The 13,947-nt window shown below is 35.5% G+C and overlaps 1 protein-coding gene across 1 annotated transcript in view; it reads left to right on the forward strand.

Moving 5' to 3' along the window:
- LOC145692713 (major vault protein-like) overlaps positions 1 to 13,947 on the forward strand; it is a 75,794-nt gene that overhangs the window by 8,777 nt on the left and 53,070 nt on the right. Inside the window, exon 2 of the mRNA XM_081768128.1 lies at positions 11,202 to 11,354. Within this exon, the coding sequence (XP_081624254.1) occupies positions 11,212 to 11,354 (143 nt within the window). The 5' untranslated portion in view covers positions 11,202 to 11,211. The remainder of the gene's footprint in view (positions 1 to 11,201; positions 11,355 to 13,947) is intronic.

Below are 13,947 nucleotides of genomic sequence, written 5' to 3' on the forward strand. Positions count from 1 at the left end.
ATTTGGTGTGGTAGCCTAGGACCATAGTATGTACCTCTATCAGTATTGGGTGTCTATGTCGTTCCCTTTCATGGGTAAAAAATTGCCAAAAATTCAAATTTCGGGGGTTTTTGACGTAATTTATCCCCTTTGATGAGGTGTTATTACCCTATATAGTTATATGAGCGTATACAGGAGTCTATTATCTTTCATAAGATATGGGTACATTGGTGCACCCCTTTAAAAATTTGGGAGGGGTACCTTGGCCCACCCCTTAAATTTTGGAAATTGCCCAATTTAAACATTTGGTATTATAGTACAGGACCCTAATATGTATTATGATAAATTTGGATGGTCCACCTCGTTCCCTTTTAGGGGGTACAAAATTGCCAAAATATAAACGTAAGCAATACGTAGTACCACGTGTTTGGATTTTGGTCGATTTTATCCCCGTTGATGAGGTCCTATTACCTTATATGGTTATATGGGCGTATACAGGTGTCCATTACCTTTCATAAGACATGGGTACATTAATGCACCCCTTGAAAAATTTGGGAGGGGTACCTTGGCCCACCCCTTAAATTTTGGAAATTGACCAATTTAAACATTGGGTATTATAGTATAGGACCCTAATATGTATTATGATAAATTTGGATGGTTCACCTCGTTCCCTTTTAGGGGTATAAAATTGTAAAAATATAAACGTAAGCAATACGTTGTACCACGTGTTTGTTCTTTTGGCCCATTTATCCCCTTGGATGAGGTCCTACTACATTATATAGTTATATGGTTATGTATAGGGGTCTATTTCCTATTATAAGACATGGGTATATTGGTGCACCCCTTGAAAAATTTGGGAGGGGTACCTTGCCCCACCCCTTCATTTTTAGAAATTGCCCATTTTACACATTTGGTATAATAGTATAGGACCCTAATATATATTACTATAAATTTGGGTGGTCCACCTCGTTCCCTTTTAGGGGTACCAAATTGCCAAAATTTTAGTACAACCACGTGTTTGGACTTTTGACCTAATTTATCGCCTTTGATGAGGTGTTATTATCCTATATGGTTATATGGGCGTATACAGGGTTCATTACCTTTCATAAAACATGGGTATATTAATGCACCCCGGGAGAGGTACCTTGGCCCACCCCTTAAATTTTGGAAATTGCCCAATTTAAACATTTGGTATAATAGTATAAGACCCTAATATATATTACTATAAACTCGTTCCCGTTTAGGGGTACAAAATTGCCAAAATATAAACGTAAGCAATACGTTGTACCACGTGTTTCGTTTTTTTACCTAATTTATTCCATTGGATGAAGTCCTATTACCTTATATCGTTATATGGTCACGTATGGGGATTCATTTCCTATCATAAGACATAGGTACATTTGTGCACCCCGTTTAAATTTTTGGGAGGGGTACTTTGGCCCACCCCTTTAATTTTGGAAATTGCCCCTTTTACATGTTTGGTATTATAGTATAGGACCCTAACATGTATTATGATAAATTTGGGTAGTTCACCTTGTTCCCTTTCATGCGTAAAAAAATTGCCAAATTTTACTACAACCACGTGTTTGGTATTTTGGTTCACCCCTTGGATGAGGTCCTATTACCTTATATGGTTATATGGTTATGTATATTGGTCCATTCCCTATTATAAGACGGGTATATTGATGCACCCTTTAAAAAATTTGGGAGGGGTATCTTGACTATCCACTCAGTTTTAGAAATTGATTAATATAAGCATTTGGTATCTTCGTACAGGTCTTCAATATGTACCACTATAAATTTGGATGGTCCACATCGTTCCCTTTCATGGGTAAAGAACTACCAAAAATCAAATTTCGGATGTTATTGACCCTCAATGTAATACGTTATATGGTTTATTACCTCTATATGTTTATGTTCTCTTTTAAATTTGGGAATTATCAAATAACAAAATTCGGTAAACGTTTTCTAGGACCCATTGGTATTCCTCTTATGGCCAAATATTCAAAATTTAAAGGTTATTGACCGGCTTTATTATTGAATAAGTACAGGATTTATTACTTTTTTCATAAGACACAGGTGTATTTGTGTACCAATCTTAAATTTTGGGAGGGGGTACATTTCTTATTGTCATATCAATAATTGGTAATTGTTCTTTGGGTAAATCATTGTGATCACGTGATCGGTTATTGACCTATGATGGGATTAGGAGTCCAGGACATTGGTACATTGAAATTTTGTAGGATAATTTGAGAATGCGTCATTGGTATTGATTATTACAGCCAAATATAAACGTAAGCAAGACGTTGTACCACGTGATTGACCTTGATGAGGTAGTGTACAGGGATACATAGCTAACCTTATTGAAACTTATGACTCATAGTCTTAAGGGAATACATGCTACAACACTGGCAAAGTTATTGTTGATGCAATTTGATTGGCTGATCACTATCTTTCGAGCAATCTGATTGGTTGATCACTATCTTTCGTGCAATCTGATTGGTTGATCACTATCTTTCGTGCAATCTGATTGGTTGATGAGTTTTAAATCTTTGCTGTATTCAGTTTTAAGTTTTGTTTTACATTTAAAAATCTTGTTTTCGTTCAACATTTTGCACTCAATGATAAATATGATCAAAACCGTTTATTTGTTAATCGAATAGTTAAAAACCGGATAAAGTTTGACGGTTAACCGTGAAACGTAAAAATTTTTTAGTTTGAAAATTTTTTGTTTGAAATTTTTTGTTTGAATTTTTTGTTTGAGAATTTTGTTTGAAATTTTTTTTGACAACTTTTGTTTCAAAATTTTTTGTTTAAAATTTTTTTTGTTTGAAATTTTTTTCGTTTCAAAATTTTGTTTGAGATTTTTTTTCGTTTGAAATTTTTTTCGTTTGAAATTTTTTGTTTGCAAATTTTTGTTCGAAAATTTTGTTTAAAATTTTTTGTTTGAAATTTTTTCGTTTCCAAATTTTTTGTTTGAAATTTTTTGTTTCAAAATTTTGTTTGAAATTTTTTTCGCTTCAAAATTTTGTTTGATTTTTTTTTTGGTTTGAAATTTTTTGTTTGAATTTTTTTTTTCGTTTCAAAATTTTGTTTCAAAGATTTTTGTTTGAAATTTTTGTTTCAAAGTTTGAGTTGACATTTTTAAAAGTTTGTGCACTTATTAGTAAAGAACTGGAACTGTTTAGAACAAAAACCTTTGACAACATTATGGTGCAATAGTACACGTCAGAACATAGGGTTGTACTTGAAATGAAAAAACACAATTCATTGAAATGGATCATTTTATTACACTCCACATACATCCATACCAGATAGTGGTTCTGGATATTGTCGATACAATGTATTTTGAACTTCTTGCACTAGTTTGTCTTTAGCATATAATTTTAATTCCAATTGAAGTCTTTTAAGGTCTAATGCAATATCAATTGGTGGAAACTCAATGTCCATTTGATCACAAATAAACTGTTTATCAATACAGTTATGCACCCAAGAACGATGTTGACAACCATCACAATATCTAGATACATGTTGTATAATATGCATAACACATTTTTCAAAATAGTACTTTTTCAGGAATATACTTGTTTTGTTGCACACTTCCACTGCATGTTTCACACACTGAAATACGCTGATGAATTTGTTCCATTCCGTTTGTGTTAGATACACCATGTTGCGAGGGACATGGAATGTACTCTTTTTACGTAACAACACCATCTTCTCTTCGAGGACTGTACGCAGCACCACTTCATGATTTGAGCCTAATGATTTGACTATGGTCACATTTAGCTCATCATGAAAATAATCGTTCATTTGGTCGATTCGTGAACATAATATTTGCCATTCTTCACAGGTCAGTTGTACACCAAATTGTTCTGCTTTGCCCAATCGAATCACAGGTTCAAATGTTTTAGCACTGATACCAATCATCACATGTTTTGTTTATTGGATAATAGCTTGCGAAGATGAACTCTTTATCGTTAGAAGTACACATCTTTCCTCCTGAAAAGCACTTGCTCAAATGATTTCGTGGGATGACAGTGTATTGGTTGATTTATAGTTATTGCTGACGTCATTGGTAAGGAATGTGCTGATTCATGATTTCATCACAGTTGCTGACCAACCAAATTCATACAACTACGGCTGACGTCATTGGAAAGAAATGTGCTGATTCATGATTTCATCACAATGGCTGACGAATCTGGCTGTGTACTAAATTCAAGTTGATGACTTCGACCCAAGAATCCTTTGTAACATAAAGATACAGATCCAGTATTTAAGAAACGCAGCAGTTCTTCTTGTTTTGATGGTTCCATGGGTAAATATCTTGCTGGTAAAATTATATTCTTATCATTTTCAAGCTTCACTACGATTCTTAATCCAAACTTTGTAGGGATCATTTGGCTAGCTAAGATTCTATAAGGTACATTCTGTTGTAAATCAGTAATCTTGGTAAATGATTTCATCACATCACGTGTGTTTAGAAACTGCAGACAAGTAGCCATGATGACGTTATCATGAATACTAACTCGAACGATACTTATATATGATGCAAAACTGATGACGTTGCATTATCAAGTTCTGACGTGTACTATTGCACCATAATGTTGTCAAAGGTTTTTGTTCTAAACAGTTCCAGTTCTTTACTAATAAGTGCACAAACTTTTAAAAATGTCAACTCAAACTTTGAAACAAAAATTTCAAACAAAAATCTTTGAAACAAAATTTTGAAACGAAAAAAAAAATTCAAACAAAAAATTTCAAACCAAAAAAAAATCAAACAAAATTTTGAAGCGAAAAAAATTTCAAACAAAATTTTGAAACAAAAAATTTCAAACAAAAAATTTGGAAACGAAAAAATTTCAAACAAAAAATTTTAAACAAAATTTTCGAACAAAAATTTGCAAACAAAAAATTTCAAACGAAAAAAATTTCAAACGAAAAAAAATCTCAAACAAAATTTTGAAACGAAAAAAATTTCAAACAAAAAAAATTTTAAACAAAAAATTTTGAAACAAAAGTTGTCAAAAAAATTTTCAAACAAAATTCTCAAACAAAAAATTCAAACAAAAAATTTCAAACAAAAAATTTTCAAACTAAAAAATTTTTACGTTTCACGGTTAACCGTCAAACTTTATCCGGTTCTTAACTATTCGATTAACAAATAAACGGTTTTGATCATATTTATCATTGAGTGCAAAATGTTGAACGAAAACAAGATTTTTAAATGTAAAACAAAACTTAAAACTGAATACAGCAAAGATTTAAAACTCATCAACCAATCAGATTGCACGAAAGATAGAGATCAACCAATCAGATTGCACGAAAGATAGTGATCAACCAATCAGATTGCTCGAAAGATAGTGATCAGCCAATCAAATTGCATCAACAATAACTTTGCCAGTGTTGTAGCATGTATTCCCTTAAGACTATGAGTCATAAGTTTCAATAAGGTTAGCTATGTATCCCTGTACACTACCTCATCAAGGTCAATCACGTGGTACAACGTCTTGCTTACGTTTATATTTGGCTGTAATAATCAATACCAATGACGCATTCTCAAATTATCCTACAAAATTTCAATGTACCAATGTCCTGGACTCCTAATCCCATCATAGGTCAATAACCGATCACGTGATCACAATGATTTACCCAAAGAACAATTACCAATTATTGATATGACAATAAGAAATGTACCCCCTCCCAAAATTTAAGATTGGTACACAAATACACCTGTGTCTTATGAAAAAAGTAATAAATCCTGTACTTATTCAATAATAAAGCCGGTCAATAACCTTTAAATTTTGAATATTTGGCCATAAGAGGAATACCAATGGGTCCTAGAAAACGTTTACCGAATTTTGTTATTTGATAATTCCCAAATTTAAAAGAGAACATAAACATATAGAGGTAATAAACCATATAACGTATTACATTGAGGGTCAATAACATCCGAAATTTGATTTTTGGTAGTTCTTTACCCATGAAAGGGAACGATGTGGACCATCCAAATTTATAGTGGTACATATTGAAGACCTGTACGAAGATACCAAATGCTTATATTAATCAATTTCTAAAACTGAGTGGATAGTCAAGATACCCCTCCCAAATTTTTTAAAGGGTGCATCAATATACCCGTCTTATAATAGGGAATGGACCAATATACATAACCATATAACCATATAAGGTAATAGGACCTCATCCAAGGGGTGAACCAAAATACCAAACACGTGGTTGTAGTAAAATTTGGCAATTTTTTTACGCATGAAAGGGAACAAGGTGAACTACCCAAATTTATCATAATACATGTTAGGGTCCTATACTATAATACCAAACATGTAAAAGGGGCAATTTCCAAAATTAAAGGGGTGGGCCAAAGTACCCCTCCCAAAAATTTAAACGGGGTGCACAAATGTACCTATGTCTTATGATAGGAAATGAATCCCCATACGTGACCATATAACGATATAAGGTAATAGGACTTCATCCAATGGAATAAATTAGGTAAAAAAACGAAACACGTGGTACAACGTATTGCTTACGTTTATATTTTGGCAATTTTGTACCCCTAAACGGGAACGAGTTTATAGTAATATATATTAGGGTCTTATACTATTATACCAAATGTTTAAATTGGGCAATTTCCAAAATTTAAGGGGTGGGCCAAGGTACCTCTCCCGGGGTGCATTAATATACCCATGTTTTATGAAAGGTAATGAACCCTGTATACGCCCATATAACCATATAGGATAATAACACCTCATCAAAGGCGATAAATTAGGTCAAAAGTCCAAACACGTGGTTGTACTAAAATTTTGGCAATTTGGTACCCCTAAAAGGGAACGAGGTGGACCACCCAAATTTATAGTAATATATATTAGGGTCCTATACTATTATACCAAATGTGTAAAATGGGCAATTTCTAAAAATGAAGGGGTGGGGCAAGGTACCCCTCCCAAATTTTTCAAGGGGTGCACCAATATACCCATGTCTTATAATAGGAAATAGACCCCTATACATAACCATATAACTATATAATGTAGTAGGACCTCATCCAAGGGGATAAATGGGCCAAAAGAACAAACACGTGGTACAACGTATTGCTTACGTTTATATTTTTACAATTTTATACCCCTAAAAGGGAACGAGGTGAACCATCCAAATTTATCATAATACATATTAGGGTCCTATACTATAATACCCAATGTTTAAATTGGTCAATTTCCAAAATTTAAGGGGTGGGCCAAGGTACCCCTCCCAAATTTTTCAAGGGGTGCATTAATGTACCCATGTCTTATGAAAGGTAATGGACACCTGTATACGCCCATATAACCATATAAGGTAATAGGACCTCATCAACGGGGATAAAATCGACCAAAATCCAAACACGTGGTACTACGTATTGCTTACGTTTATATTTTGGCAATTTTGTACCCCCTAAAAGGGAACGAGGTGGACCATCCAAATTTATCATAATACATATTAGGGTCCTGTACTATAATACCAAATGTTTAAATTGGGCAATTTCCAAAATTTAAGGGGTGGGCCAAGGTACCCCTCCCAAATTTTTAAAGGGGTGCACCAATGTACCCATATCTTATGAAAGATAATAGACTCCTGTATACGCTCATATAACTATATAGGGTAATAACACCTCATCAAAGGGGATAAATTACGTCAAAAACCCCCGAAATTTGAATTTTTGGCAATTTTTTACCCATGAAAGGGAACGACATAGACACCCAATACTGATAGAGGTACATACTATGGTCCTAGGCTACCACACCAAATTTTTAGATTTGGCAATTTCCAAAATTTAAGGGGTGGTCCAAGGTACTCTTCCCAAATTTTTCAAGGGGTGCACCAATGTACCCATGTCTTATGATAGATAATGGACCCCTATACATGACCATATAACTATATAAGGTAATAGGACCTCATCCAAGGAGATAAATTAGGTTGAAAACCAAACACGTGGTATAACGTATTGCTTACGTTTATATTTTGGCAATTTTGTACCCCTAGAAGGAAACAAGGTGGACCGCCCAAATTTATCACGATACATATTAGGGTCCTATACTATAATACCCAATGTTTAAATTGGGCAATTTCCAAAATTTAAGGGGTGGGCCAAGGTACCCCTCCCAAAAATTTAAAGGGGTGCATTAATATACCCATATGTTATGAAAGGTAATGGACCCCTGTATACGCCCATATAACTATATAGGGTAATAACACCTCATCAAAGGGGATAAATTAGGTCAAAAACCCCCGAAATTTGAATTTTTGGCAATTTTTTACCCATGAAAGGGAACGACATAGACACCCAATACTGATAGAGGTACATACTATGGTCCTAGGCTACCATACCAAATTTTTAGATTTGGCAATTTCCAAAATTTAAGGGGGGTGGTCCTATGTACCCCTGCCAAAATTTAGGGGGTGGGCCAAGGTACCCCTGCCAAAATTTAGAGGGGGTGGTCCTAGGTACCCCTAGGTCATTGACCCCGGGCCAAGGTCATTGACCTTTGACCTATGACGTCACAAGAGTGAGGATGAGTCATTCGGCCATAACGGGACCACTACTACTCGTAACCCTACTAGCGTCAACCTTCAACGTAATTATTTTGCACTTGCAGCAAGTGTTTAAAATATCACCATTCTCCTCAATGCATTTTGCAGTGCGCGCTAGTACATGCAGTATTGCCCGATGGATGTCTTCTCGGCGCTTTGACGATGTTGAATGCCTCTAGAATGATCTGAATTAACTCTTCTCATGAGTTGGCCTTTTGTCCGTATACAACGTCCTTCAAGCACCCCCACAAGCAAAAATCCAAAGGTGCAAGATCTGGGGAGCGGGGTGACCAGTGAATAATCGGCCTCCGCGACCCATCCACCGATGAGCACACTTGAAGTCAAGATGTTGACATACAGTTTGTGTTGCATGGAATAAAGCCCCGTCTTGCTGGAAGTACATGGAAGCCCGAGTTTGAAGAGTCACATCTTCCGGTAGTACTGGCAATTCCTGGGGCAGAAAATAAGGGATCGATAATCTGATCACAGATAATCCCGGCCTAAACTTTTACAGAAAATCGTTTCTGATAGTATCTTACTGTGATTGCCCTAGGATTTTCGTCACTCCAACGATGCCAGTTGCGGTGTTGTTTATCCCATTCCTGGTGAAAGTGGCCTCACCGGTGAACAAGATGAATGGCAAAAACATGAGGATGCTCCTGTATCCATTTAGAGAAACCAACACGTAGTTGACTGTCTCCTGGATGAAAATGTTGCACTCTTTGAACATGTACTGCGAGAAGAAGGGTTTTATCCGTCCCATCATGTACATACGTAGAAAGTGCAAGTTGATTAGAAAGTCTCCTAATGCTGGTGGTTCGACTTGGCTGTACAGCCTGAATAACGTTGTCTTCTTGTTGAGGAGTGTGTTTTGAGGCTCGTTCAGATGTTAGCTTTACATTGGGAAGCTCACCAGTTTCCCGCAGGCCCGTGCAGTAGAGACTCTGCGGCGAGGAAATCTTCGTTGGTATTCTTCCACCGCACCTTTGGCATTATCATCACAAAATCCGTAGACGTACATCATATCTGCATATTCAGAGTGGATGTATTGGAACGGCATTCTACAACAACACTGTCGAACTCCTTCTATACACAAGCACTTTGCACTTCCTTGCGGTACCGAAACTCCTGCTATCACTTGCTCACAGGAGAGACAAAATAACTAATAGAGGGGCCTTTCAAGTTAATGAGTTGTGGTGCGCCGCTTGCAACAGAAAAAATCCAAAAAACATTTCGAGGAAATTGAGTATAACAGTGGCAACGTCTCTGTTGGGTGTACGTGAGACAAGCAAAATGTATTAGAAGTAATTATTTATGATTTCGACAAAACTATTGCAATGAACATTCTGGTGTAGTATGTTGTACGAAAACTTCAAGTGGATTTTGTTTCACTGCCATCTGTTGTTCAGAACTGTAATTAAGTGTTCCCGCATAGAAATGTAGATCACTCGTATGTTAGGGAATATTATTGTATTTCCAGTTTTGCGTCAAAGCATTCGTTTATTAATATTCGTAACCTTAGTCATCTATAGAAAGTCGGAACATTGTTATGTTATTAGAGTAAGGAGTTAGTTTTTTTTTTCTTTCTTTTTTTTCGGCTTCTAGTGAAGCTAAAAACTTGATACCTCACCTGGATCTTTGGTATACAATATCATTTTCGCCTCTGGCCACAGTGTTTTCATTCAAGAAAAGTGCAAAATTGTTTAAAAAAGGGAATTTTATAGGGAAATTAAAACAGTTTCCTTCCGTTACTTCCCGCTTGTAAGCAGTACTGGGACAATCTGCATACCATCTGCAAGCCTGTTTCATTATCTTTCAAATGAGGTATAATATGCATAAGTCCAACTACAGGGTGTGTTAGAATGTTTCAAACGAAAATCGGCAAGTGCAAGAGGCAAAAAAGTTACCCCCTTCCCCTATATCCGGAACGAGGGGGAATAGACCCTATGTTCACATAAGCATTTTTTTTTTTTTTTGCTTAGAATAATCTCTGCCCTGTCACCTCCCAAAATCTTTTCTTTCCTCATCGGACACCCTATATATATATATAATATTTCAATCAAAGATTTTCTTGTACGCCTTATATCTGGAGAACTACATATAGCGTAGCCAAACTCAAACTATCACTTAACTCAGTATGATGTGGTTATTCCGTAGAAAATACGAAAGCTCGATTTAGGGGCCCTTCAAAAATTTTGTGGCCCCTGATCAAAAAACTAATTATTGGCGAAGATTGCAATCTTTTTTTTCTTCCTTTTTTTTTCTCCCTAAAATTCTTGTTTATATACATAATAGTATTTTTCTGGAAGTGGTATAATACGCGTAAAACTAATATAAATAATATAATTTAATATAAAAAAGCAAAATTTTCTTCTAGCTTGATTTATCAGTTAGCTTGACGATTATCATACACTATAAATATTGTACTGAGTGTTGTATATAGTAGTCAGAAGTTCACGAGTTTGCGTAGTTTCCACAAATTCACAGGAATATAGAAACTTTTAGGGATCTATAATGTATGAAGAAAAGATGGACTTCATTATTTTTTCTTTTTCTTCATTAACCTAGAGGTAACAGACCATTAGACGTGAATATTAATAGTTTCGAGTGAGAGCTTTTATCATATTTTAATGTTTAAAATTTTATAGTTTCAGCAATATGGATAAAGGAAAGCGAGGTGAGGAAAATCAGAGTATTGTCCGTATACTTCCGTATTGGTATCTCCATGTCTTGGACCAAACGACAAATGTTACTAGAGTCGAAAAAGGGCCACAAACGTTTGTCCGCAAGGATAATGAAAAGTAAGTATTAGATGTTTCCGAATTATTGCTAGTCTTCAATGTGTAAAATTCGAATGAGTGCTGATGTTTAATGTGTAAATATTTCAGTGCGCTATTATTAAGTGTGTAAAATTTAATGATACTGATTAGGGAAGTTCGCGAGGTGTTACTCTGACTTCATATTGGTATTATGCTCAATTGACTCGTTTTTACATATGAAACAATTAGGCAAACTGAGAAATCCTCGACCGGATGAGTGTTCGAATTATGAGCGTTCAAAGTCCAAAATCGAATAGATTTTGCAAAAGGTTTCAAGTAATTATTTTTTACACGTTTCATTTTTAGTATCGGAGGATTCTGTTGGCTACCTGCACAGTGGTGAGGTCAAAACGTACACATTTTGCAAGATAAGGACACTTATTATGGAGGGGATGAAGGGTAATGCTGTTTTACAACTTGCAAATTGCCTTCTGTTTGACACATCCGGTCGATAGGCTGACAAAATGTATTTGCCAACCCTATTAGACTATATTTGATTCAAATAGCACTTTCCTGTGTGGCCACCTTCAAATTGTACAATGACATTTGTCTCCGAAACGCTTAGCCGCAGAACTATCGCGAACGAGACTCCGAACCCAGTCGGACTCTTTGAAAGACGGTGTTTCAATATCTTATCGCTAGCATTTTTTTAATTTTTTTAAAAATAATTTGTCAACGGATTTTAATGGCGGTTGTTGGAAAATAGTGACCAAACTTTAGGGAATATTTTACGATAATCGGCGATAAATGAGGAAAAAAAAACTGTTAGCGACAATGTATGCAAACATCGGTTTTCTCCAGAATAAAAGACACTTTTTACACAGCTTTGAGCGCACATTCCCGCTAATCATTTTCTTTAATTTTTCGGCCTATTTTCTCGCTGAATATCTTCAAATATTCCCTGGAGTTTGACAATACTCCCATAATCGGTATTTCAAATTCGCTGAGGAAAAAAAAATAGAGCAAGCGATGATGTATTGAAACTGTCTTCCGCAATGCATAAGCATTGCCCGACAGGTTCGGAGTACCGCTCAGGATAATTCCACAGGCGACCGCTCTGGCTCTGTGCGATTAGTTTGACGCACCAATTCCGCGCGATTGAGTACAAATGGAATGCTGGTGGTATAAACTGATATTCGTATTCACTGTCAGTGCCAGCCTGTGGTGGATAATTTATTTGGATTAACTTCATTTTAACAATAAACTGATTTTTTTCCCCACATTTGATACTGTGTTGTGTGCCCCAGTGCAAAATTTTTGTTGAACAGCTGATCTGGGCAAAACAACATATTGGTGACAGAGCCTTTTAAGAAAATATTATTCTCATCCTACTTACAGAACGGAAAGAACATGACAATATAGATTATCACAAGATTAATTATGAATACCATAACGTTCTTTATTGAATTTCGCACGCCTGGCAAAGTGTTTTGGAGACAAATGCCATTGTGCAGTTTGAAGGTGCCCGTACAGAAAAGTGATATTTGAATGATAAGAAGTTGAATAGGAGTAGCAAATACATTTTATTAGCTTATCCATACTCTGTGCCAAACAGGAGGCAAGTTGTAAGATGCCATTACTTTTCACTCCCTTCCCAATAAGTACCCTTATCTTGCAAACTGCATATGTTTTTACCTCACAACTGTGTTGAGTAACGAAGAAAACCCCCCGATACCAAAAATGAAGTGTCTATCTCCAAAAAGTGATAACTTCAATCTATTCGTGTAATTCGAACACACTTCCGATCGAGGATTTCTCTGTTTGCGTAATTGTTTCATATGTGTAAAAACGAGTCGATTGAGCATAGTATCGATATGAAGTCAGAGTAACACCTCGCGACCTTCCTCAGTGAGATTTAGTACGTAAAATTGCAATACTGTACCCTAAAATTGAATAATTGCTAATGTTTGGTGTGTAAAATTCAGGATTGTTAATGGTAACGGAGCCCAAACTGTTTTAATTCACCGTTCTTTGCGAAGGGAACCGAAATACATTTTGAGACTTTCAAAATCCTTAGTTCAAGATTTTTTACAATCTGCAAATGATGTTTACTTACTGTGAAAAACTTAACAGTGATTTTGTTCATTTTTTTTTTTTTCTCGGTTCCACTTCAAATATCGGTTTCGGTTCTAGAACCTATTTTCTCAAATCAGTTTCGGTTCCGAAATCTATTTTCTTGAAAATTTGGTTTTGATACTGAAACTTTAATTAGAAACTGCCCTTCCGTCCCACCCCTTGAATCATTTTCTTGCAAATACAGCTTTGAGTTCCGGAATCATAACCCAGTAGAATCCATTTTGCGTCTATCGGTTCGGTTCCAGTTAACAACCCTGGGAAACTTTGAATGAGTGCTACAGCTTTATCATGACTTGTGTGCATTTTGACAGATAATATGAAGTCAGACGAATATTTTCCTGGAATCATGAAAAGAAATTGATCTGGAAGTGGATGTAGAAAAAGAGCGAGTGTATTCTATGTGTCGAAGTTGTACAATTAACGGAAATATTTTATTGGAAATAAAAAAGAATTTAAGATATCTATACCAAATAAGAACAGAATTGACGAGAATAAAGAT

The sequence above is a fragment of the Thermobia domestica genome, chromosome 8, assembly GCF_964235325.1.
Source record: "Thermobia domestica chromosome 8, izTheDome1.hap1.1, whole genome shotgun sequence".
NCBI classification, from domain to species: Eukaryota; Metazoa; Arthropoda; class Insecta; order Zygentoma; family Lepismatidae; genus Thermobia; species Thermobia domestica.